At 45.3% G+C, this 26,161-nt stretch overlaps 1 protein-coding gene across 1 annotated transcript in view; it reads left to right on the top strand.

Moving 5' to 3' along the window:
* Positions 1-25,844, top strand: part of LOC118775189 (connector enhancer of kinase suppressor of ras 2-like) — a 48,987-nt gene extending 23,143 nt beyond the window's left edge. Inside the window, exons 6-22 of the mRNA XM_036524954.1 lie at positions 482-601; positions 3,222-3,281; positions 3,787-3,855; positions 5,333-5,479; positions 7,679-7,812; positions 8,208-8,410; positions 8,563-8,652; positions 10,861-11,063; positions 13,332-13,377; positions 13,942-14,114; positions 14,768-14,841; positions 15,054-15,125; positions 16,936-17,003; positions 17,091-17,191; positions 18,931-19,444; positions 22,968-23,167; positions 24,431-25,844. Of these exons, the coding sequence (XP_036380847.1) occupies positions 482-601; positions 3,222-3,281; positions 3,787-3,855; positions 5,333-5,479; positions 7,679-7,812; positions 8,208-8,410; positions 8,563-8,652; positions 10,861-11,063; positions 13,332-13,377; positions 13,942-14,114; positions 14,768-14,841; positions 15,054-15,125; positions 16,936-17,003; positions 17,091-17,191; positions 18,931-19,444; positions 22,968-23,167; positions 24,431-24,472 (2,316 nt within the window). The 3' untranslated portion in view covers positions 24,473-25,844. The remainder of the gene's footprint in view (positions 1-481; positions 602-3,221; positions 3,282-3,786; positions 3,856-5,332; positions 5,480-7,678; positions 7,813-8,207; positions 8,411-8,562; positions 8,653-10,860; positions 11,064-13,331; positions 13,378-13,941; positions 14,115-14,767; positions 14,842-15,053; positions 15,126-16,935; positions 17,004-17,090; positions 17,192-18,930; positions 19,445-22,967; positions 23,168-24,430) is intronic.
* The last annotated feature ends 317 nt before the right edge of the window (positions 25,845-26,161 follow it).

Genomic DNA, 26,161 nt, shown 5'->3' with positions numbered 1-26,161 from the left:
GAGTGACAGGATTCAGGGACGGTGACGTCCTGCGGTGAAGTGTGATGTGCCTCTTTGTGATGCGCACGGGGGAAAATCCGTCAGAGCACCGGCACTAAGAGAGTGGGACGATCAAATGAGCGGCATGACGTCAGACGGAGGCAGTTTTCCTTGTGTGGCTCAGCTACATTGTGCCATATAATCAGGCATAAAGTAAAGCAGGAACTACGGGAGCTGGGTGAATGCCCGACATCCTGTTCTCCTGAAGTACGGAGAAAGAGGATCGACTATTTCGTGTACACCACCCCCATGAAGTGTCAGTCAAATTTCATGGCTGTTGTCAGTATGTAGCATGTGGGTAATATGATTAATTTGTCGCTTTGCAGAAGTACACAAGCAATAAACACTTTGTCTCTTGCTTGGGTTTACTGTGTGTTTGTATGTGACAGTGTGTACTCTTGGTTGTGTGTGAGACGTATGCACGTTTTTCTCTCCACTGCAGTGCAAGACACTGTCTGGAGTGTGTGACCACATCATCTCCCTGTCCTCTGACCCACTGGTGTCCCAGTCTGCACACTTAGAGGTGGTGCAGCTGACCAACATCAAGCCCACCGAAGGACTGGTAGGATCCATTATTCCTTAAGGCACACTAGCTTTAGTTGTATAAGGCTGTTCCCCACGATCATATTGCATTCTGGATTAACACTCAGGATTAATATCTCTCTCTCTCTCTCTCTCTCTCTGCATGCTGGGAGTTGGGTGTATTTGAGGGTGCTTACTGTAAGGGCAAGTGTGCTTGTTCTTTTCTTAGTCTTTAGCCTTTTCTTTTTTCTCTCTGTTTTCTTCCTTTTCCCTGTCATGTTCTTTCTCATGTTTGAGCACTCCAAATTTAGGGTTTTAATGCCTTACAGAGTTTTGTGGTTGGGGTTTTGCTGGTTGGAAGTGAGGCAATCGGGTTTGTCTGGCACCTGCAAAGAGCTGGGCATGGCTTCCCCTGACAGAGAGGCCCTGCCACTTTTCTTTCCGGAATGGTCTTTGTTGTGTCCCAAATCCCATTGCCTTAGTTTAAGATGTTCTGCAGGCTGTTGATCCCGCATTAAGCATGAATAAGGCCGTTGTTGTGTTTCTCAAGAAGGAAACTTTGATAAATCATCTGATTGAAGGTGGGATCAATGTGAAGGATTGTTGGCTAGGCGACTCCTTCAAATCTATCAGTGCTCACCAGTATTGATAATTTTCATTGTTTAGAGTTTGGGGATTTTGGACATAAAAGGGTTTCCTGTCTGCATCGAAGGCTGGTGGGGGACTAAGAGAATTCTGCTCCTGGTTCTACTGGTACACAAAATACCTCTACAGTGGGGGCAGCCACTGAGGACATATTGCCTTCGGGAATGGGGGAGTTGAGCTCGGCCGAGTATTGTCACCTGGGGCAGTAAGTAAGAATGCTGATGAGGTTGGACAGAGTGACAGGACAGTACAGCAGTTGTTGAGGTTGCTGCAGAGCATCAGACGGTTGTACATGAGGAAGTGTCTGATAGTGCAGTGGAGAGTTAGGTGTGGGAAAGCGGGCTGGCGTGAGCCCTGATGGTGCTGGGACCAAACGTTTTCCTGCTGACTTAAAGATAATCACTGAAGGTACTGGGCATGATGATGTTGCATATTCAGATATTTCCAATATGTCACCTAGTCAGCTTGGTGAGGGAAAGTTCTTTTCAGTTAGGGTGTTTTGGGAGCACCTGAGAACCTGTAAGGGGTAATACAAGAGCTTAGCTCAATGGCTGGAGGTGGGCACGTTTCAGATATAGGTTTTTTCAGCAATATACATCCTATTCCACTGCAGGGATAAAATTCAATGCTAGAGCAAGAAATTTCAAGGTTACAACATGAGGTTGTTAGTGGCAATGTTTCAAGCCTTCACGGCCTTGTGTCTGCCAAGAGGCAGGAGTTGTGCTCCATTCTACAGGAGGGGGGTGAAGGGGGTAATGGTGCCGGAAAGGTCTCTTGCCCAGAGACACATGGATGCGGCAGCATCCTTTTTTAATCTGAAGCAGAAAATGGCTCCAGGGACACAGATGCACTGGTTGCATACACCTGGTGGCAGGGAGACCTCTGATCCTGCTGAAATGTGCAGTCTTGTGGTCAGTTTCTGTTCAGACCTGTTCTCTTCTTGGGGACTGACCCTCATTGCACTGCAGAACTGGTGCAGAACCTGCCTTCTACAGGGAAAACAGAGACATGGACTCCTCTTGTGCTGTGTGCGTGCATGTGTGTGTGTGTGTGTGTGTGTGTGTTTGTGTGTGTGTGTAGTATCCCAGTACAAGCAATAAGGGGCATTAGGCAGGATTGTCCCCTATTAGGAGAATTATACATTTTGCCAATGAGTCTCATGACTATTAGGTGCAGAGTTGAAGCTTTTCATCTGCAGGCTGTGAAGAGACTGCTCTATATAAAGCACCTAGCTTAGGTGGATGTTGCTTTGGCAATCTTTAGACGGACCACTATTTGTTCTTGGGTAGAATGGCAGATACGGACCTTTCTAGTCTGACCCCTTTTAATTAGACGATTTTCTGGGTGTGGATTGCTCTCACAGTGTCAAGAGAGGGGGGTCTAGCTCCGTGGCTAAAGGAGGAGCCACTGTTTCACAACCTGCCTCACATGTGAAGGCTTTGAACTCTGTAAACATCATTCCTGATCCCATAAAGGCTGTGCTTCAGCAGACTGTCCCACTTGTGGACTGAAGGTGTCTGGCTGGCTGCAGAGCGTGTTGCTTGCGAGAGCTGACTCCAGGTCAGTCTGCATTTTTGAGAGGCTGCTCTGTGAGGTGCAGGCTGCACTGCCTGCTGGCGTGAGGGAATTCCTGGTGTCTGGTTCCTCACAAGGTGAAGAGGACGACGACTGCTTCTTTTTTCCAGAGCAGGACATTAAAACGGTGGTTTGAGAGTGGCAGGAGGAAGAGTTAATGCTTCTCAGCTTAGACATACCACAGATTTTTACACAGGTGTTTTTTCTGGTCTGGGAAATAGGCTTTCTACACAGCACGTGTGAAGGTGATTTTGTCATTTTGTATTGTCCCTTTCATATAGGTTTGGTTTCTTGTTTTTTTTTTCTATTTTTGTGCTTTTGTTGTGCGTAGCAATGCCCTCTTTTTTTAAATTGATAAACAATGTTTGTTGAGTTTCCTGGTTTTTAGTTTTGAATAAAGGTGTCTTAAAAGTCAAAGTCTCTTTCTCTTTCACCTGCAGGGCATGTACATCAAATCGACATACGATGGACTGCACGTTATCACCGGCACTACAGAAGGAGTGAGTGCCTGTTCTCAGTCCTCATACACTCACCCTCTACACACTTACTCCCCTACCCACTAGAGGGAGACACTAACCCTCCTCACACCAGAGAGAGACAGTCATCTCCTATGCACTAAAAAAACACACAAACTCCCTACACAGCGGGGAGACACACTAACTTCATGCTTACTAGAGATGCTGATCATCTACAAACTGAAGAGAGAAATAAGCCACTTATGTATCAGAGGGAGTCACAAATCCTCACCACAATGGAGAGAGACACCATGCTCTTACACTGTGGAAAGATGCAGTAACACCCTACTATAGAGGCAGACAGTTTTAATATACACTAAACTGCTACTCACCACAGGGAAACTTCATATACAAATCTTTACATACAATAACACTTTACACACTTAGTAGAAAAGGTGATGGGAAGACAGAAATTGAGATTATTTTGAAGGTTTGTAAATTCACAGGTAAACCATGGAGAATCCTTGCTCTCTCTTTTGTCTCATGCCAGTCCCCGGCCGACCGCTGTAAGAAGATTCATGCAGGGGATGAGGTCATCCAAGTCAACCACCAAACTGTGGTGTGTATGAGTCACTCATCACAATTCATGGCTTTAGATGTTAGAGGTCAGTCTGAATGTTAAAAATAATTCCACACACTGTTTAAAATAATCTAACACAGCTCACAGTTTACACATTATCCATATAAACAGCTGGAAATTTCCTGAAACAAATTAAATATCTCTATCAATGGTGAAATGGCAGGGCCCTGTCTCCTTCAGTGTTATAGTTGACTTTTTACCACGCTGCTGCCTACATTGAACCTGCACAAGCATTTTGATGGTTTCACTAATATACCAATCAAAAAAGTAAATGGTGGATTTTGGCATATTTCTAACAAACAGTAAAGCTATGACAAACATATTCTAATCTTAAGGAAGTAATATACCACTTCTAATTTTAAGGAAGTGATCTACCACTTCTGATGCTGGGTCACAGAAGACACATTGGGTCATGAAGTGGACCGTGGTTTTGGGAAGTATTTGAATCTTTGTGACGCTAAGGAGATGGTAAACGGATCTCCTAGGTGATTGAGGGTCAGCACCGGTGTCTAGCAGACCCAGTAAATACACCATGTCGCTTTATTAGGGCTTAAAGGACAGGCAGGTCTGTTTCTGTGTCATCTTCAGGTGAACTCTGGCACCAGATGATCTGATCACCACACAGAGAGTGTACTGACTTGACAGTGATAAATTAAAGGCCTGTGTCTGAAATTCATGAACATGAACAAATGGTTTGTTTGAGCAGGATTTACTTATGTAGATATTAAGATACAGATTTGTTTTAACACAGGACTCCAGTATAACACACACACAGTATTGCTGACCAGTTACGGAAACACTGCCCTCTGGTCTCTTACACACTGAAAGACTGAACAGCCTGTAATATCTTTCATTTTTACTTGCCAATTTGGCAAGTAAATGTTCAGGGGCACACTGAAAGCAGAACTGCTGGGTGGGTAATCCTAAAACACTAGAAAGGTATAAGTTAATGGTACTAGCTGAGAGGACCACATAAAAGATTGCAAACTCAGTGAATCTTCTGCTTCAGCAAAACAGCAGTGACCTCTTGATACATCGGTGTGCACGTGCATTGGGTGTGTGTAGATATGCATTTGTTTTGTCTGTAGAATGCACATTGCATCATTGCAGGGAGGTGAGCTGAGAAACATTCCTTCAAAGACAATCTGTGGTTAATACATTCTAAAGTGAAAAGCTGCTTACGCAACCTCCGTTTCTCTGTAGGAAACGTTTCACTTTGATCGACTTGTCAGGATTACTTTAGTCAGGAAAATTGTGCTGCGCGGTACAATGAAGAGTGAGTGTGTATGTGCGGCCCTGCCTGTCCGCTTCTCATTGCTGTGTATCTGCATTTGTGCGAGTGTCCGAATGAGTGTGTTTGCATCCCTGTCTTGTTGACTGCACATTTTTCTATGTGTGTGTGTGTGTGTGTTTGTCTGTGGGTGGGTGTTGACTTTGTGTCCTTTGCTTTCTGTAGGTGGGCTGGCAGCTGAAAAACCTGGTGAACTCTTTGCGTGGAGACCCCAGTGGTGTAACGTTAACTGTGAAGAAACGCCCTCAGAGCACATTAACCTCCGCCCCAGCCTTGTTGAAGAACATGAGGTGGAAGCCCCTCGCCCTGCAGGTCAGAAACCCTTCTTCTCACACATATTCAGGGACATTGCTAGTCATGTGCCCCCTCCTTCAGTGATCTGAACTGCAGAGACTGATCTACAGACTATATCAACTCAGCAGTCAAACAGACATACTCACAAATTAGTCTAATCCAAGCCTGGTCACATAGATTTCTATGAAATTGCACATCTCTTTGTGCACACCCTTACTTTTTTAACTGATTTTGAAGATGGAAGCAAAAGGCAGGTTGCCTGGTTTTACCATTTATGACTAGTTACTGAAAGCAGGTTACTTACAGTTGCATCATATACAGATGTAGTGTCAGGATTTACCCTTCCTCAATATTAATAGTTGAAATGATGAAGTGTGAATCAGTCGAGAAAGAATGAACCTTAATGTACATGATCTAAGCTAGTAGAAGACAGTACACTGTATGTGTTGTGGCATTTGTTTCTGGCTGAATCTGTCTGCTTCTGGTTTAAGATGGATTGAAGTGCAAAAGATTATACAGTATGTAATGGCTGGATTGCAGTTTGAGGAATACTCTAAAAACTATTTAATTGGAGAGTGAGTCTCATGCTCAATTTATATCATAATTTAAAAAAAAGATCTTAAGGTGGTAATGCCGATATAAACTTCAGGAATGGACAGGAAAAAAAATCACCACTAATACATAAATTGTTGTGTGTGGGCTAATCATAATGGTTCACATTTTCCATGTGAAGCAGTCAGTAGGAAAACACCTGACTGTTTTCACCTCAGTACTGGCCTAAAAATATCAGCTCCTACATGCTTTTTTGTCATCTTCCATTAAATTTGTAAGTGGAGCCACTCCGTCTTGAATGCCCGTGTAATCTCTTTTGTCTTGGTGTGTACTTGGGAGTTCTGGGTTTCAGAGAAAACACAATACCTGTTTCTCCACTGCAGAACTTAATCCCTGCAACTTCAGTCAAGGAAGCTGTCAAAGAAATTTAGCACCTCATCCTGAGTTTTGAGATGGGTTTCCAGTTTGGGCTCACTGCAGCTTTAAATCGTGCCACATGGCATCACAACATAGTGACTGCGTTCTGACTGTTAGCAACAATGGACTTGTACTGCCATAGGCTTCTTTTTTTTCCCCGTATAGTAAGAGAGCAGAGTAGAAATGGCTGCAATAAAGAACAGTAGGAGAAGCTGCAGTAATGGAAAGCAAAATAGATTGCAGTAATGGGCGGTGGAGGAGGAACCCTGACAGACAGCTCTGAACCGCCTGTGTCAGTGATTAACGAGGAGACAGGGATGATGGCAGCCTGCGAAGAAAGTGAATGGGCAGTGAGGGATAGAGGACTGGCACTTCACCTCCCTAGAGCTCCACCCACTGCTCATCCAGCAGCTTCTCCCACACGTCCTCCCGCTGTACTGATAGGAAGTCCTCCTATGTCCCCCTCCCACTGCCCCCTCCTCACTGTACCTCCAAGTTATTGGGTGCGGGTGCCTGCCTCTGTCACGCCATACATATGCCTTACAGCTGTGACAGGATCTTAGTGTCTTTTTGTTTTACAATGGGAAAGCCTTTCAGGAAGTGCTCTTTGGCTTTACACCCTCACATAGGAGTTTGAAGCGTATTCAGGGCTGCCTTTGTGTGAACTAAACTCATGTGCAGTCACTGCAAACTGCCAGTAGAGCAGATTCGAATTTCTGATTCTTTTTCTTTAAGATCACCCTGTCCCTGGCTATGAATATCTGTGCACAGGGATCTGCCATCATAGAATCTGACTCCTCAGATTTTGAAGTATTTTGTTCCTGTAATTACCTCCCAGCCATGACCTGAAAATCAGATAATATAAATTTAAACCCAGGAAATTAATTATGGGAAATGACACTTCATTTAATCTCAAGGTGCACTGTGAATCAGAGTGAAAATGTAAAATGTAAATGTAAATATATATTTTTTCCACTTTTGTCTGTCCCATTATTCAGTAACAGGAAGGATGTAGGCTTTTGGTGCTCAGCATAGTAATTTGTGTTCTCCTGGCCAAGTAGCTGCTCCTATACAGAATTCATACCGGTGTCTCTTATTCATTGCGTTTGATTGTTACCATTGCAGAGTTCACCTCTTTTCACCCTCACCTTGATTGCCAGACACCCGTAAGAACCATGTTGTATCATCATGACTTTGCATTTCTCCTGTCTGTGCACTTCAATTGGCCATTTTTGTCTGTCTTTACAGCCAATCATCCCACAGAGCCCAACTAGCAGCGTGGCCACACCCTCCAGCACCTTCAGCACCCCTACCAGGCGGGAGAACTCTGCCCTGCATGACCTTTTCATCCCCCCTCCCCCATCAGAACCCTACACTCCCAGGTGAGGATATCCTCCCTTCAGCACAGATGACACCAGTTCTTCCCTGCTTCTGTCAGACTGGCTGGTTCTGTCAGTGACTATTATAAATCTCTTTTGCCTTTTGTTTCATACATGTATTTTTATCTGTGGAACTATGTATGTTTTGGAGTGGTTATTCATGTGTCCCTTTACTTGTGCTAGAGGCCTGTGTGATAGCACATCTGTATGCTTACTGCTCCAGGAGGGTAGCTGTGTGTTCATCTGTGAGATATCTTATTTCTGTGCTTACTTTTTCCAGTAGAGTATATGTGTATTAAGCTGTACTTTAGGGTATGCGTGTGTAAATCTGTACAGTAATTTTCCTTTGTGTCTGTTTATCTCCATTAATGGATAAGAGACACTTTTTATTGCTACAGGGATGAAAAGGGAAACCTGCCTGGAGATGAAATGTTGCATCACCATGGAGGTGTCCCTGTTACTAAGGGCTCCGAGTCTCCCAACTCCTTTTTGGACCAGGAGTGCCGAAAACAGTTCACCCTCGTGGACGAGGACGCAGTGCTGTACTGCTATGAGTATGACAAGAGCCAGAGTCCACAAAGAGATGGCAACCCCACATATGGTACACTTAGTTTCTTAATGGGGTGCTGCTCCTTTTGTGTGTGTGTGTGTGTGTGTGTGTGTGTGTATGTTTTTTTTCTGTGTATATTTTTGTGTTATACACTGCTATGTTGCTACTGATTATGCATGTATGTGTGTTTTTTTCTCCCTCAGGAAGGCTGAGGCCGATCTCTATGCCTGTTGAGTACAGTTGGGTGGGAGACTATGAGGAGACTGCCAAGCTTAGGAGAGAGAGCAGGAGAGGTGAGTGTGGAAGGGGAGGGGAAGAAAGAGGGGGGGTTCCCATGTGGCTTAGCTGGCAAGGCACTCGTCTTGAGTGCAGACAGAACACTATGTCCTGGCCTTGATTCCAGTTGTGTCATCAGCTGACAATGACCAGGTCTCATCAGTGGATCTCCTCATCTGTCCACTCTTAAGCATGTTTCAAGTTATCAGGCATATACACTTGGCTGACAGAGGAGTAGAACCTCTCCTGCATCTTATGTCCACTTCACTGTGGTGCATCATGGGACTTGTAGCGTGTGGAAAAAAAGCCGTTGGCTGTGTGCAAGTGTAACTGAGGATTGCATTGTGTTACTTCACCACTCCTGTACGACTGCAGTGGTTGTCGCTGTGAGATGAGCCTGGTGTGTTGTTGGTGATTTCAAAACACGATTGCATGAAGGGAAAAGCAGACGGAGGGAGAAAGAGGGAGACAGTGAGCTGTATTCTCCCTCTTTAACTGGTCTACTGTGACTCTCTCATGGTGTAACACTGCTGGCGCTCAGCTGAGCTTGGAAGGGGGGTCTCTCTTTTTCCCCTGTAAAGCTCTCCCCTTCCTGAATGCAGTGACAGAACCGCCCTCTGGCACAATGCTGTGAATCAGAGCTGTCTCTGCCACTCTCTATACATTTGAATCCTAAATGATTGCACACAGATAGGGAACACTATACTGCCACTCTAACTCTAAAGTATACACCTTTCTGTTTCCTCTTTCCTGTAAGTGTGTCCCCCAGATGTTGGGTTACTTTAGGTGGTTGGTGGGGTGGGGGGTTGAATACAGTACAGTCTGAATGCACGATACTAGCGTTGAGCTGAATCAGAAAGCAGTTGCCAACATCTCTTTCCTCCTTAAGCTCTCGGTGCGCCTCAGCTCCGTCTTCCCCCTCTCAGCAATGCACACGCTCGCGATCCCTCTCTTCCCCCTAATCTCTGTCTCTTCCCAAAACGTCAACCCCACTGCTTAATAATGTGACTTATAGATGGAGACTGATCACCATGTCTCAGCACATCATATCTGTACTAGGATCAGCTCTTTATGTGACAGGCAGGTAGTCCGTCCTTTGATTCTGTATGACAGGAGGGACAGATCGGATTAGATAATAGTGGCTGTGTTTAATCCCCAGGAAATGGCAGAGATGTAAGATCCATGTGTCCTGCTGCAGAATGAAAAGATGACAGTCACCCCTCCCACCCTGCTCCCTCACGATGTTCCCCCTGTGCACGTACTCCAGCAACGTGGTGGATGATGGGAGGAGAAGTCATGGTGGCTGGAGGAAATCATTAGACACACTCTATAGGCTCATATTCTGGACTTCACCTTCCAGCATCTGCTGTGTCAATGTTATTTGATGCTCTGCTTTTCTGACAGGCTTCATATCAGGCAGTCTGAACTCCTGACCCTGCCTTCACGAAGCAAAGTGTTTCTGTGACTTAGTTAACTGATTAAAGTTGTCTTAGTTCTGAGCATGCTTTTCTCATTTTATCTGCCCCTTCCTCCCATTCCCCCACTGTCATTCCTTCTTTTTTTCTCTCTCTCTCTCTCTCTCTCACTTTGTCTTTCCGTAAATACTGTATACTCATAAATACTCAGTGCTGTGATCACTCTGTTGCCATGGAGCAGTTCTCCCAAGCGTCTTCCATTCCATTGGCTGCTGTTGAGCCTGGGGGATTGAGGAGGTGGGAGCAGCAGGAGAGAATCCAGGGGTTTGCCTTGATTTATTTATGGAGACAAACAGTATGATATTCTCTGTGGTGTGTGGAGCCTATACATGTAGATTTGCTCAATTAGAGTGGGAGAATCCAGTGGGAGGACAGGTTCCTGTAAGGGTTCCTCCTGTTTTTTTTTTTTGAAAATGAAGAGAAATGATAGAATTTTCAGGTTTGGTACTGAGTGTAACCTAATTTGGCTGTTATATTGGATGCTGAACACCAGAACAGTTTTCTTGTATTCCCTCCTACACATCCCTGTGCCAGAATATAGAGATCACAAAGGATGACCTGTTGTGGGTGTATGTACTGTGGCTGGTGTCCTCTGTGATGAGTGTATATCTGTGATTTGTGTTTGTTGTGGTGTGGGTGTGTCCAGTGTCAGTTTCCTTTGATGAAAGCATGTCTCGATGTGAGAGCTTTTCCTGTGAGGAGAGCGCCTCTTGCCTCTGGAGGCAACCGTGTTTTTTGTCGCCCTCTTAGACAACTCCCTCCTTCGCTACGCGAGCGAAGACAAGGGGCCCCCAGAAGAGCACCCGACTGGACGCAGTAGCAGGCGGTCCAAGAGGAAGGGCGACAGGGGAGGCAGCCCTGGCCACTACGCCCTGCTGCCCTCCCTTCAGATGGAGATGCTGAGACAGGAGTCCTCCTCGACACCCAGCTCCGACTCCTCCTCTCTCTACCACGTGAGTGTCAGACCTGTGCTCCATCTGTGCTCCTCATTCAACGTCCAGTCACTGTCATCACTGATCACTCAAAACAGGCATGCTGTAACCACCGATTACTGACACACTGTAGCTGGTCACCGAACACAGATAGCCCATTGCTGCTTATTACTGAAAACAAGCACGCTTCAATCCCAGCGGCTCTCTGTGATAGCTGAGCATACCCTTGTCTTCTCTGGAGTGGGCAAATATGTGTGGTTTAAAGCCGTCTCAGACCACCCAATTATTATTACCACAGAGGGGGCAGTGTGGTCCCAGTATTGCTGCTGATGTGTGGGATGAAGTTGTTGTTATTTTGGGGAGTGAACAGGTGTGTGTGTACGTGTGAGCATGATTCAGGCAGAGTGGGATGGAGAATAGGAAGTAGTGAGATGGAGAGGCAGTGTAAGAGGGTCTAGCGGGAGTAATTACATCCCCCTGCAGGTGTCTCCCTCAGGCATCTTGATGGGACTTTATTTCAGCCTGGAGGACCTGGGGGGGGGGGGGGGGGGGGGAGCAGAGACATGGTTCTCATGTCTCTGCACAGGACAAACACAACAGCCACGCTGATCCAAAACCAGCGAACTCTACACAGGAACTGGGGCATGTTATTCTGCCATCTGGAAGACAGCAGCACCAGAGCTGACGCGTCTATCTGTCTTCCTCTCACTTTCTCTCTCTCCCTCCCTCTCTCGCCCTCCCGCTCCCTCCCTCTCACTTTCCGCGGAGATGCCTCTCGGCGTGTTGTCCCCTCCCTGCTGTAGAGACAGATCAATGTTTACATCATTGCTCAGTGGGATCCGCCTGCTCTGCCAAACTGGTCTCTATATATAGGCAGGGTGGGAGAGGCTCCACTGAGCGTGCACAGCCTGGTGCACGTGACCAGCTGATGATGACTTACACAGGGTCACAAGCCCTGCTGAGAAACACTGGACACAGACAGTGAGAGATTTTACAGCCTCTCATGCCAAAAGCCCTTTTTGGGCTTTGGAGGACAGAGGGCTGAAGGCCTCTTGCTAGAAGTCATGTCCTGTATTGCAAAGGTCACTAGATCGTACCTTGGGGTAGGGGGAGTTGGAAACTTCAAAGCTCCTACAGACATATGCGCTCAAACATGCACAGCTCTCATGCAGGCAGACACACCTGATGTAGCTTGGATTACATTTGCTTCTCCTTGTTTGCCCACTGTTTGTGCTGCAGGCAAATGTTACAGTGCCACTGTAGTCTAACTCCAAAGAATCTGGCCACAAAGACAAAGCCATATTTTAAGCATCAGATTTAGAAATCTTATTTTCATTTGCTGTTACAATTTTAATCTTTTAGAGAAACATCAGTTCTATAAACTCTTTCAATCAATTTTTATTGAGCTGTGAGGCAAAATGCTTACATGGAGAAAAGGAAGAATAATCACACATACAGTACTAGGAAAAGCCTGAGCACATAATCATCCAGCATGACTCATTTCAACATATAGTGTTCTACTGAAATTTGTCAATGTATGAATTACAGACTTTTTCGTAGAGTTGCGAAGTGTGTGGTTACTGTTCCTTTTCTTACGGTATGCAGTTATACGGGGGTGTGGGGGGGGGGGGGGGGGGGATAGTGTGATTTTAAGTCAGTTACGGTAATAGGCTGTTTAATTACTGTGAATCACATGTGCAGTGCAAGAGAGTCTTCAATGGTGTATGAAACAACCCCGTCAAATGAAAGAATATGAGACATTCAGGGTGTTACTGTTAAGCAAATTAAGGCTCACAATTTAGAATAACCAACCCAGATTTTTGGAGAGCTCTAATATGTGCTTGACATTTTAAACATTCAGTTTATTAGCTATTAAAAATGCTTCTCATTAGCTGTGACTGCATACCTGACTGGTCCAATTAAAAAAACAGGCCATTTCCCTCATGACCTCCCTTATAAACGCAGAAATCCCTCTGAGCAGCTGAGCATGAGACTCACCTCTAACAGTGAGGTGACCAGCATGCACATCACATCCTTACTCCACACACTGACTCAGACAAGGTTGGCTGTGTCTCACCATTGGTCAGACTTTTTCAGCTACAGCCACTTACACTAATCCGAGACTGTAAAAACAAATAAACGGCAGCTGGAAAATCGTTACCCACTGCCTCTACACCTCAGGGTGGTGTGAGCTTGCTCAGCCACAGGTGCTTGTGTGAGTTTGTGAAATTATACAATTCTTTGGGTCCTGATGTCTGTATGTCTTTTATGGTGTGTTATGTTTTACAGACCTTTCAGCGGTCCTCACTGCTGTCCCGGTCCAAGAAGAACAAAGGTGAGAGCCATGGCATTCTGTGCATCTGTTTGTCAGTGAGTATTTCACACAGTCAGTGGGTGATTGAGTCAGTCAGCGTGTGACTCAATGGTGTGGTAAGTTAGTCATTCAGCATGTGACACAATGGATCAGTCAGTCAGATCACTCATCTTTGTAGGTACTCGTTTATGCATTGCATACCTTAATAATGGTTTCTATCGTTTACATTCATACATGTGAACTTATTTTTGCAGCTTTATGTTTAGAAGACTAGTTTCTTCACCACTACACCACACTGCCAAACTCCGTTTACAGTGTAATTTCCTCACTGGTATTGGCAAATTTATTTTAACCATGGGTCTCAGCTCTCACCTGTGCACTTTACTCTCTCTCTCCCTGCGTTCTGTCTTGTGTGGTTTGTCCAAACAAATCTCTCCTGTTTCATCTCTCTACACTGGTTTCTTCTGTTTGGTTTCTCCATACCAATCTCTCCTGTATGGTCTCACCATGCTTATCTCTCCTGTGCGCTCTTTCTCTTATTGATCTCTCCCCCCTGAACCTGATCTCTCGCCCTTCCTCTGGCAGGGCCCCTGCCCTCCAGCAGTAAGCGCAGGATCTCCTGCAAGGACCTGGGGCAAGGCGACTGTGAGGGTTGGTTGTGGAAGAAGAGGGATGCTAGGAGCTACTTCTCTCAGAAGTGGAAGAAGTACTGGTTTGTTCTGAAGGACGCCTGCCTTTACTGGTATATTAATGAGGAGGTGAGTGTATTCAGGCGTCCTCTTTGAGAGTAGTGTGTGAGACTCCTTTCTGAACAGCCTCTTGCTTTAGATGAGGTGCCTCTGATGTGCTTCAGTGGTCTTGCTTCATAGCTGGAGTGTTTGAAATCTCCTGCAATGTCTTGTTCAGCACACCTCAGCATGATGATTACAGCACTCAGTGAAGCAATTAAAAAATCAGTTGTCCACGTCTTGAATCCAAGGCCAGCAAAAGCGTGTGCATCATCATCTGGCTATAATTAATGGCCAAATGTGCTTGTCTGCATTACGTCTTCATTCATGTCTGCTGTTTCAGCTGAGCGTGCAATCAAACCATGACAGACACAGCGTCTTCGTTCCAGACAATTTAAATGCATGGGAAAGGCATGAAATTCTCAGAATAATGAACTGGCACATGCACACTTGATCATGTGTGATGCCTATCTGTGATGAAGCAGGGAAATGAAAACCTATTGAAGTGTTGTGATGATGGAGTATTTTTTCTCTGCATTGTGTTTTGTTGTTGTGAGTGGCGGCAGTGTGTGGGGTTTATTAGGCGTGTGTGTGTATGTGTGTGCGTGTCTGTGTGTGTGTGTGCACGTGCGTATCAGTCGATGAAGGTAAAGTGTGTGAATTGACATGCTCCTGTCCCACAGGATGAGAAGGCTGAGGGCTTCGTCAGCCTCCCAGAGTTCAACATCGATCGGGCCAGTGAGTGCCGCAAGAAGTAGTGAGTATCCACAGGAACACTTAGTGCCCTCAGTGTAGCTGGGAAATAAGGGCCAGTTTAGATGTATGTTTAGATCCCTGTGTGTGTGTGTGTGTGTGTCTGCATATGCATGTGTGAGTATCCACACATGCAAGTGTGTTTGTATGTGTGCGTGTGTGTGTGTAACTACATGAATTTAAAATTATGATTTTGACTCTTTGTATGTGTTTCAGTGCTTTCAAGGCCTGCCATCCCAAGATCAAGAGTTTCTACTTTGCTGCAGATGGCATGGATGACATGAACAGGTGAAGTTCTGATATGATGGAGAGAGACATGGTGACATGTGACACAGACACAGTCAGAACAGACAGAGAGGTGTCATTAGAATTGATAGGTGAGACATTTGCAGTCTGATGAGCGAGTCAGTTCTTGTGTTTCTTCTCTCTAAGACAGGCCTCCAGCTGAGAATAGAGATCCATAGCTTCAGCTACTTGTCTTTTAGAAAGCTATGTCAGAATCAACCCTACTTCCTTGACTGTACCACCAATGCTAACTACCCATGATGGATCACACTTCCATGACTACACCACTGCGTTAGTACTGACTATACATAAGGCATCACACTGTCAACACTACCACTGTACCAGCACCTATCCATAGTATACCACATTGTCATGACTACCATTGCACCAGCACTTACTTCCCATAATGAATCACACAGCCATAATTGTACTGATGTACCAACATCGCATTACAATGCCATGACTGTACACTAGCCCAGCACTGACTAACCATAATACATAACACTGTCATAACTGTACCACGGGCTTTCATTTGAAGCTCATTAACCCTCTTGCCTTTTCCCTGATTCTCCAGCTGACTTAATTAAACCCTATTGAAAGCCCTTATTGTCATGCAGCGCCGTTCTGTTTTTCTCCTGAAAAGTACTCATTACTCAAGCGTCCAATTATCATGTTAATGAGGCCTTTGTCCTTCGCCGTGTAAAGTGCTCATGTTGGCGCCCCAACCAGGAGATTCTGTGCCATGTTCCAGCAAACAGCTGAACTCTCAGTGACATCATATTATATCTCCAGGAATCATAATCACTACAGGTGATTTCATGCAGAGGGGAAAAAGCCTCGGTAGAGACATCTAACATGGTATCATTTCAAATAAGGAAAAGCATATGGTGGTACATCACTGACCTTGTTGACATATCCCTTCCTGGCATTATGTCTTGTCATTTCCATGATGAAATCATGTAGCTTTGAAACAATTCCAAACAATACCAAGACCTTAAACTTTACAAGCAATATTTTGGTAATGCTTGGTACATTAAGGTTACTTTAGTTAACATGAACTAATGTATTAGTTATCATATGATTAATCAATACATTGACAAAGCATAGATTGGACTTAAGTAGACTCAGTAAATAGTTAAAAAATACATGAACATGAATACTGTGTGCTTGAACCCAAATGTTCCAAAACTATGTTGATGTTTTACCACATTAAATGGATTACAAGCTGTCATGACACATTAATTAGATATTGTGGTGACACAGGTCTTAATAAGACATGAAGCTGTAAATGGTTGCCACTTTCCCATAGGTGCTAGAAGAATTACTTCACAGTGAAGCACCATGAGTTAATGTTTTACTGTAACAACAGAAATGGATGGGCAGTAGTGTGGCATAGTGGTTAAGGAGCAGGACTCATAACCGAATGGTTGCTGGTTCAGTTTCCCATGGGGGCACTGCTGCTGTACCCTTGGGCAAGGTGCTTAACCCACAACTGCCTCAGTAAATATCCAGCTGTATAAATGGATAACATTGTAAAAACCTGTAATTGATGCAAGTTGGCCTGGATAAGAGTATCTGCTAAATGCCAATAATGTAATGTAATCATACATTAGGTAATCATTGCTAAAGGTGTGAATGATAAGTGATACATTAGTTCACATTAACAAATGTAACCTTAATGTAAAGTTTTTCACGTTTTAAACATTTTAAACATCATCTCACTGATTTATGGATGCTACACAGGACATCTTGGGTGCTTCTCTGTTCTCCTCCATTTTCCTTCCCTAACTTCCTGTTTCCTGTCTGCCTGCAGGTGGCTGAGTCGTCTCAGCATGGCAGCGGGTGGCTATGCAGAGCGAGAGCGGGTCAGGCAGGATCAAGGTGAGACTAGAGAATGGCTCACTCCTCCAGCAGGTAAAGGCAGCCATCACACTGTCTGAGCTGCTGTGTTATTCTCCCGCCCTGCAGAATACTGGAGCGAGAGCGACCACGAGGACAACGACACACCCTCTACACCCAAACAAGACAGCCCCCCGCCCCCTTACGACACCTACCCCCACTCCCCCTTGGTGAGTCCTGGTTTGTCTCTTCAGTTCGGGTTCATAGTCAGTGGATTATGGACATATTGTCACATGGGGTTGGAAAAAATCTGTCACCAACGAATATGAAAATTCAAATCCTCCCACACACGCCTCTGATCTCTACGCAACGCAAAGTAATTAATAAAATAAACCTGACCAAACTTACCCCACTGCGTAGTGAGGGGGGTTGGTGAAACGTTCTTCTGTGTGTGTTGGAGTGGCGTGAGGGGGTAGGCGTTCCCAGTGTTCTCTGTTCCTTCTAAAGCAGGTTTCAGGGAATAGGAAATGGCAGGCAATTTTTGTCACCACATTTAGTTGATTAATATCTGGTGACAAATATCACACTGCAGCAATACTGGATGTGCCGCCCTGCAGTTACTCCACTCTCACCCTGCAGTTACCCCACTGTTGTTTTCAGATCAAACTACTCTGCTGAATTTCTCTTGGCAGCTTGCACTACAGCCCCCAACAGGGCAAGTTCCATACTGTTCCTGCAGTGTCTGATGCTGGCTGTTTTCAATAGTTAATTTCAGTGAATCACAGTTCTTCACTCCAAGTATCTTCAGTCATCCCGTCCATGGTGTGACGCATTAGCATTTATTCTTCTCTTTCCAATTTGGGGGGCTGCTGGGGGGTGGAGGCTTTCGGTGAGAACTGGTGAGGTCGCACAGGGAAAGCCAAAAAGAAACAAATGAATGTGACACGGGATAATCCTACTTCACTGCCCTTTTCACGTCAGAGCGGGACGAATGGTTTTATTCCTTCTTTCTCAGACTCTGCTTCTCTCCCTTTCTCTCGCCCCCCTCTTGCCTGCTGGACCAGGAGGTTTGCAGAGAAAGATGGGGGAGGAGGGAGAGAGCAACACAGCAATTTCTGGATCCTTAGGAGTAATTTGCTGGTAGAAGAATACAAAAGAATGTGCAATTAAAAGTCCAGAGGACGTTCCCTGGCTTTGCTCCCCCCCACCCCCTTTTCAGAGGACAGAAAAATACATCATCCACTTAAATTTTAATAGCTGTGTAGAAACGGCAGGAAAATGTGTTTATTACGCATTAGCTCATTGAAATGTAAACAGAACCTGTGTGCTGGGGGTCTGCTTGAGTGACTGACTAAGCATTTCCCACGGGGTGCAGACAAACAGCAGCACAGGCTTTCTCACATCTAATCAGCACTGTGTCATTCAACATCAGCACCAGTCACTCTGCACTAGCCGACACCACGGCTTAATGCTGACTAATTTCCTCTCAGTTTTCCTAGAGTTGGTCGGGGTAGCACTAGAGCAGAAATTATCATGTAAATCGTGTGCGTAACACAGTGTTTGTCGGTGAAAAAGGGGTGCTTTCAAAGGTATCTCATTGCCCCCTTGCCTGTTAGCATGTAATCCATCATGCATTTCCAGGTCTTTCGAGTCAGCACAATACCGAGAACCTTGAGGCCTATTCTTTCTGGAGGGCTTGATTGGAAAATGGTCTTGTCTCTAACAGGGCCTGTCTGTACCCAGCAGCTCAACCCTCCCTCAGCAGGCTAGGACAGAGCACAGCTACTCACACCAGAACGTGATGGGAAGGGACAGGTGACACATTTAGGTGCACCTGTGGTAGTGTCATCCTCAAAAAAGGTAGCAACTGGTGTTAGCACTGTTATGATACACCACAATACCACTGTATTAGAGCTGGCTGAGCGGTGTCATAGGCAGGAGTTAACCCTTTGTGCTTCCTATGTCACAGATGAGCACCGATAGCCCCTACCTGGAGCCCAAACATGGCCGCCCCTCCTCTACGGAAACGTACCAGTCCCATTCGTCCCACGAAGAGTTCCGCTCTCAGCCTCCAGGGGGCAGCGGCAGCTGCAGTGGCTCCCCGGGACGCAACTCGAACAGCCAGCGCCGCTCGTGGCAGGACCTGATTGAGACCCCGTTGACCAGCTCGGGGCTGCACTACCTGCAGACGCTGCCCCTGCAGGACCCCAGGTTCTTTGAGGTGGGCGGCGGGGTGTCCGCGGAGTGCCGGCGCCAGTCCACCCTCCCGGCGCAGCGCAGCTTGCTGCAGGACCGCTACGGCCCTCTCCTTGTGGCACAGGGGGAGAGAGTGCGGGAGCTGGTGGGGACCGGCGAAAAACCGCGCAGCTTCACCCTGCCTCGTGACGGGGGCCTTCATGCCCTGCTCGCCCCATCTGCCAGCACTGCCACAAATCAGAACCCGCACAGGTACCAGCTGGGACAGAGCCATGACAGGGACAGAGGTGAGCTATTGTTCTCCGTAGAGACGTGGTTAATGGAGTAGATGGGCTTCACCACTATTAAGGGACGAATAACTTAGCAGACACTTCTGGCCTGTCGAGTCATGTTTGAGTATCCCTGTAGACAGTGTGCCCCTCCAGGACCAAGGTTTGAGTTGCACAGCTTTTAACTGTTTGTAAATTTTGTGTTGTGTTTTATGCCCATGTTCATGGACAGATATGCATCAGGGTAGTCAGGGCAACAGACTTCTTAGCACAACCTTGTAGATTTGAATCCATAGTGTGGCACTGCTGTTGTGGCACTGTGCTTGGATCTTAACCTGAATTCATTTTTTAGAATCTTCACTTATATAAATGGATAATATTCAAAAAGACATGTTAATTATGTTAACTATGTATGTTAAAATAAGATAAACAAGTAGCAAATTAACAACATACTGTAAATATCACATTTAGAGCTGAAGCATGTTGCCATGACTTCTCTGGGATTGTTTAACATCACTGGGCTATGGTTATACCTATCCTTGGTCTTGCTTTTTCACCACTCTGGCTCCTCAGTGCTGGAAAAATTTGCCTGGTCAGGACTCCAAGGTCTCCTGAGTAAAAACCCATCCCTTAAGGCTATTTCTCATGGATTGTTAGCCCTGTCTCCATATGCAGCATTACACTCTGTGCACTTTGTCTAGCAATGTTCATTTCAATTTGTAACTGAGTATTAGCTTAGCGCTGAACTTCAGTTGTGTCATTGTCCATTCTGTCTGTTGCCAATGGTTACCACATGTAATCTGCATTTACTGTAGCTCACCATAATGGCCTTGTATGCCACTTTGGATAAAAGCCAAATGAATAAAAGTAAATCTGAGTAAATTTACATGATAGCAAGGGAAAAAGAGAAGATTGAGGTCTGTGTCACACAGCGTGTTCTGTGTAATCTTGCTAGAGTAATACTACCACTGTGTGGCTAAGAGTGGTACTGACAAAAGTCTGTGTACTGTAAAAACACCAGGACTGTATCAGGATTCGACCAGAGGAATCATGAGGCTCATTCTCTCACATATACAATAGATCAGACTTCATTGAAGCAATAAAATCAAAACATTTTTACAACGACCTCTGTTTACTTCCTGCTATAAAAGAAAGCTAGACCTGATCCAGGGCTGCTATGGAAGCGTACTGTCAAAATGATTGACTTTTGCCTGTAGTTTACAGGATGAGAGCCAACAGAGGAAGCAATGACCACTGAAAATGATTATTAGCTAAAATGACCTACCCCTCTTCCCTGTTTAAGTGTTCAGACACACAGTCCTAGTCTTCTGTCCACATGCTTACCCTAGTACCTACTAAATGCTGTATAATGCATGTCTTTGTAAGGACTCAAAGATGATAGCAGTGCATTGAGGCTGACGGGCAGGTCTTTGAAAGCTTGAAATGCAATATGACAGTGTTTCTCAATCCGGATCCTGGAGGCACACTGTCCTGCACGTTTTCCATCTTTCACTGCTCTACCTACCTGACTGAACTCATCAGTGGCACTTTTGATTACCTGAGCAGACCTGATTTAATCAAGAGTATGTTAATCACACTAATCAGGTGTGTTTGGAGCAAGGATAGATAGAAGATATACAGGACAGTGGGCCTCCAGCAACACGATTGAGAAACACTGCAATATGATATGTACACTATGTGGCCAGTACGTGGTACATGGACACTCCTCCTAATTATTGAGTTCAGGTGTTTCAGCCACACCGATCAACAGGTGCATAAAATCAAGCACATAGCCATGCAACCTCCATAGACAAACCTTGGAAGTAGAATGGGTGGTACTGGAGAGCTCAGTGACTTTAAACGTGGCAGTGTCATAGGATGCCATCTTTGCCACAAATCAGTTCGCAAAATTTCTGCCCTGCTAGATCTGCCCCAGCCAACTGTAAGTGCTATTATTGTCAAGTGAAAGCGTCTAGGAGCAACAACAGCTCAGCCACAAAGCGGTAGACCATGCAAACTTACAGAGCAGGGCTGCCGAGAGCTGAAGAGCGTAGCACGTAAAAAACACCTAACCTCTGTTGAATCACTCACTACAGAGTTCCAAACTGTCTCTGGCTGCAAGTGCAATATCAGCACAAGAACTGTGCGTTGGGAGCTTCATGAAATGGGTTTCCATGGTCGAGCAGTTGCACGCAAGCCCAACATCACTATGTGCAATGCCAAGCGATGGCTGGAGTGGTGCAAAGCACGCTGCCACTGGACTCTGGAGCAGTGGAAACGTTCTCTGGAGTGATGAATCACGCTTCACTATCTGGCAGTCTGATGGATGAATCTGGGTTTGGCGGATTCAAGGAAAATGCTACTTACCGGAATGCACAGTGCCTACTGTAAAGTTTGGTGGAGGAGGGATAATGGTCTGGGGCTGTTTTTCAGGGTTTGGGCTAGGCCCCTTAGTTCCAGTGAAGGGTAACATTAATCCTACAGCATACAAAGACATTTTAGACAATTGTATGCTTCCAACTTTGTGGCAACAGTCTGGGGAAGACCCTTTCCTGTTCCAGCATGACTGTGCCCCCGTGCACAAAGCAACGTCCATAAAGACATGGTTTGACGACTTTGGTGTGGATGAACTCCAGTGGCCTGCACAGAGCCCTGACCTCAACCCCATTGAACACCTTTGGGATGAATTAGAATACTGATTGCGAGCCAGGCCTGCTTGTCCAACATCAGTGCCTGACCTCACAAATGCTTTTGGCCGAATCAGTGGCGTTGTTAGGTCTGATCATTCGGGGCTATAGCCCCGAATATTTTAAGCCTAGCCCCGAATATTTTTGTCCTGAAAAAGGAGGTGTTTATATGGTAGATATAACTTCCCCAACCTACCGATGCCGATCTCCCTTCAAAAAAAAAAAAAGATAAGCCCCAGGCAAACTTGACTTAGCCCCTGGTATTTTCAAAAGCTAGAAATGCCCCTGGGCTGAATGGGCGCAAATTCCTACAGACACACTCCAAAATCTTGTGGAAAGCCTTCCCAGAAGAGTGGGGGATGTTATAGCTGCAAAGGGGGGGAAACTCCATATTAATGCCCATGGTTTTAGAATGGGATGTCCAATAAGCTCATACAGGTATGATGGTTAGGTGTCCACATACTTTTGGCCATATAGTGTACATCTAGAAGAGGCCAGAGCTGGTATGTGTGTCTATAAGGAGTCAAGAGCTGTTGTGTGTCTCTGAGAAGGATTAGAGTTGCTGCTGTAACAGTGAGCAGTTTAAATTTCTTGCTGTTTTATTTGAGAAAGGAAAGCTTCTGCTTTTCTCTGTTTCATGCTCTGTTAAAGATGAAAGTGATTTATGATACACTTAACTATATTCTACAGGAGTTGTCCTCTCTTTTGCTAGGTCACTGTGTATGCTGTTTTTTGTCCTCCTGAACTCTTGTTCTATTGGTATGTAAAACAGCAAGACAGGTGAATGGGTGAGCATTTACAGAGCCCCGGCCCGAATGTGATTTCTAAACCTTGCTCTCTTGCTCCCCCATAAGGCATTGAGCGAGAAGACAGGCAGCACGCAGACTCCCTACAGGACCTGTACCGGGCGCTGGAACGGGTGAGCCTGTCACCCGTGGGCGAGCGCAGGCTCTCTACCAAACTGGAGTACAAGCGTTCCTTCACGCGACGCTGCAACAACGCACAGCTCAATGACAAGCTTCACCGCCTGCAAATCCTGCAGAGCGCGCTCAAGGTCCGTCTGCCCGTCCAATTGTCTGTCTGTCATCACTGATGGTCTCCACTCTCCTCTCCCCTCATGGGCAAAACACTCAGACACACTCAAACGCAGTGTCCTGTATGCCGCGCATGCAACATTCGGTGTCTCACGTATCCATGCTTATAAATCACGTGTCCCCCACCAGTTGCCAAACCTAATCCACAAAATAACATTTACTTTAAAAAGTACATTGTATTGAAGGAGTGGAGACAGTGGAGACTACTGGAGAGAGGCAAATGAGAGAGTGAGGTTATGTACTCCTGTACACCCAGTATTTAAATCTGTAGACTTTGCCTCCTTCTGTTTCTACACCACCCACACTCAGGGTAAGGAGAGGAAGTTAAGATTGACAAACCCAAGGGCAAGCATTTTCTAGGAGCGGAAGAGAACATACCACCAGCTGCAGCACAGTGCACAATCACAGTGAGAGGTCCACCCTCTGTTTCACACTCATGACTATATCAAGCCCCTTGCAGCGCACAGTTCATGAAGGAATCATTCTTTGTGAACAAACATTCTCAGTACTTTGAATGTGCAAGGTCACTGTTCCAAAACATTCACTCCTCTGAGTCCCAGCCACAGATGCTTTGACCAGCTCCTGAGTCAGCCTACAGAAAACCACAAAATCAGAAATGACTAGCTTGTGAATGAAAATGCTGCAGTGGGGCAGGCTGCTCTGAGCACAGTGTATCAGAACTATAATGTACGCCCACAAAGTCACTGAATGTAAATGCCCCCAGGCACTGAGCCAATCCACTGTAAAATTCAGCACACTGGTAGAGACCTAGGTCAAAGATTCCCCTCAAAAATTAAAAATAGAAAAGTAACTACTGTACATCACTTCAGTGTAAAATCATCTCATCTCATCAAATTATGATAAAATGATTGCAATAAACGGCTATTGAAGTGTATTCCTCAATTAGTGTCTACAAATAAAATAATAAGGATTGCACTGCTGAAATGAGGTATACTTTACAACGGTATACTTACTGTTTTTAACATTTTAGTTAAATCTGAGTGACACCGTGCCACCCTGTGATCGGAGAACGAAATGCATGTACTGAGGGAACACATAGACTGCTTATGTATGCTATGTTTGTGTGTACGTGTGCTATACATGTGCTGCATGTGTGCGTGCATGTGTGTGTGTGTGTGTACGTGCGTGTGTGTGTGTATGAGTGTGTGTGTGGCCTCATACCTAGTGTCCACTTACCCCTCACACCTCTTTTCTCTTGGCAGGACGTACAGCTCTCTGACACAAAGCCACCATCAAGATACTGAGATTAGCCTGTGGGAAATATCAGAGGAACATGGCTTCAGAAGAGTGAACCCACACTGCCGGTTCTTCATCATTCTGCCCCAGAGGGAGAAGTCTTGATGGAAAAACACAGAGAGACATGCTGATACTGTGCTGTCGGTACCTGGACTAAAAGCCCATCTGCCCTGCACAGAGGCATTGTGCTCTGAGACTTCCCCATCTCACAAACACACAATCATTGACATGGCAGTGAGGATGGATCTAGTTTCATAACAGAATAAGATCCTCTGTACTGTGTGTGAATACTGCATGTCCCCATGCCTGGCAGGTCTCTCACCTGACTGAATGAAACACGCCTGCTCTTTGGTCTTTGTAGCTCACACTCATAAAGACAGCCGATAAAAAGTGCTTTGGTACAATTATATGGAGGCCACTTCTTGCCTGAGATCACCTGATACACTAACCCCTTGATCAGATTGCCAGTATGACACCTGAACAATAAACTGCCCACAAGATTCCACCTCAGCTCTTTTTCAGTGCATGTCTGACCCCTACAGTGCCTTCAGAAAATACCACTGAAAACATGTCTTTCCTTTTTAAACAAGTGTTTCGGAGATCATAGATCTGATGAGTCTTACGTGGAGACCCAACATGTTATATTGGATCACTCCAGAAAACCATTTGTATGGTTACAAGAACCCACAAAGCTTCCTAGTTCATGTTTTAAACCATTCATAAAGCACTGACCTTTCCAATCAGGAGAAATACACAGAGGTGAATTATGGACCATACGGTGTGAAGGTCATCACTTACTGCAGAAGAGGCAAGCGATGTTGCACCAAGTTCAACCAATGAGAGACCCAAGAACTTTCCCATTCCCTTGGTGGTGCTGCGGTGACTGTGAAAGGGTCAAAGAGAGACTTTGCCCGATTTAACTCCACAGTCCATCTGAACGGACCCTTGCTCAATCTCAGTCTCCCAGTGCAGTCTGATGAATGCAAACCTCTTCTCTTTCAAGAGCAGTACATCAGGAAAGACCCCATCACTTTGACCTGCTATCAATGTGCACACAACATTTTTCATTCCAAACATAAAGTTATGATGTGACAAGCTTTCAGGGGCCTCTAATGGACAATGTATGATGACACTTCCAAAGCCTTTATTACCTTGGCAATTGACAACTAGCAGTGTACAAGTTGACACTGTTGCAGGTTATCAGAGTTAAGAAAGCAATTCTGCCATCTGTCTCTATGTTCCTCTTTGTGAGAATAATTCTGAAGAGGGGGCCTTGTGGCATCAGACATTGGAATCACTTAATCTACTTATGAATATTTACACTGCAATTAAATATGTATAGTGCAGTATATGTGTATACAGTCCTTTTGTTAATACAGAGTTTTTTATGAAAATAGCAAGGTGTTTATCTTGTTTGCTGGTGCAGTGTGTACATACAGTATTTGAGGGAACCCATGCTGGCATTTCAGTGTTGCAGTTTTCCAACTGGCTCTTGTGAAAGTGTGTGCTTTACTCTCCTAAAACTTGGTATTCTTCCTTCTTGCACAAACAGAAATGTGTATTAGTTGGCAATAACAAAACAAGAGTTATATTAATCTGTTAAACTAAACTAAACTAAACTTTTAAAGGGTTTATTTTTGTATGTGAGGTATTTATCTGAATGTCTCTGAGTGGTTTTGTATTCCAGGGTGTGTAAG

This window comes from Megalops cyprinoides, chromosome 3 (genome assembly GCF_013368585.1).
Source record: "Megalops cyprinoides isolate fMegCyp1 chromosome 3, fMegCyp1.pri, whole genome shotgun sequence".
In the NCBI taxonomy this organism is placed as follows: Eukaryota; Metazoa; Chordata; class Actinopteri; order Elopiformes; family Megalopidae; genus Megalops; species Megalops cyprinoides.
The sequence above is the reverse complement of the archived record's forward strand: the minus strand, read 5'-3'. Positions and strand labels throughout refer to the sequence as shown.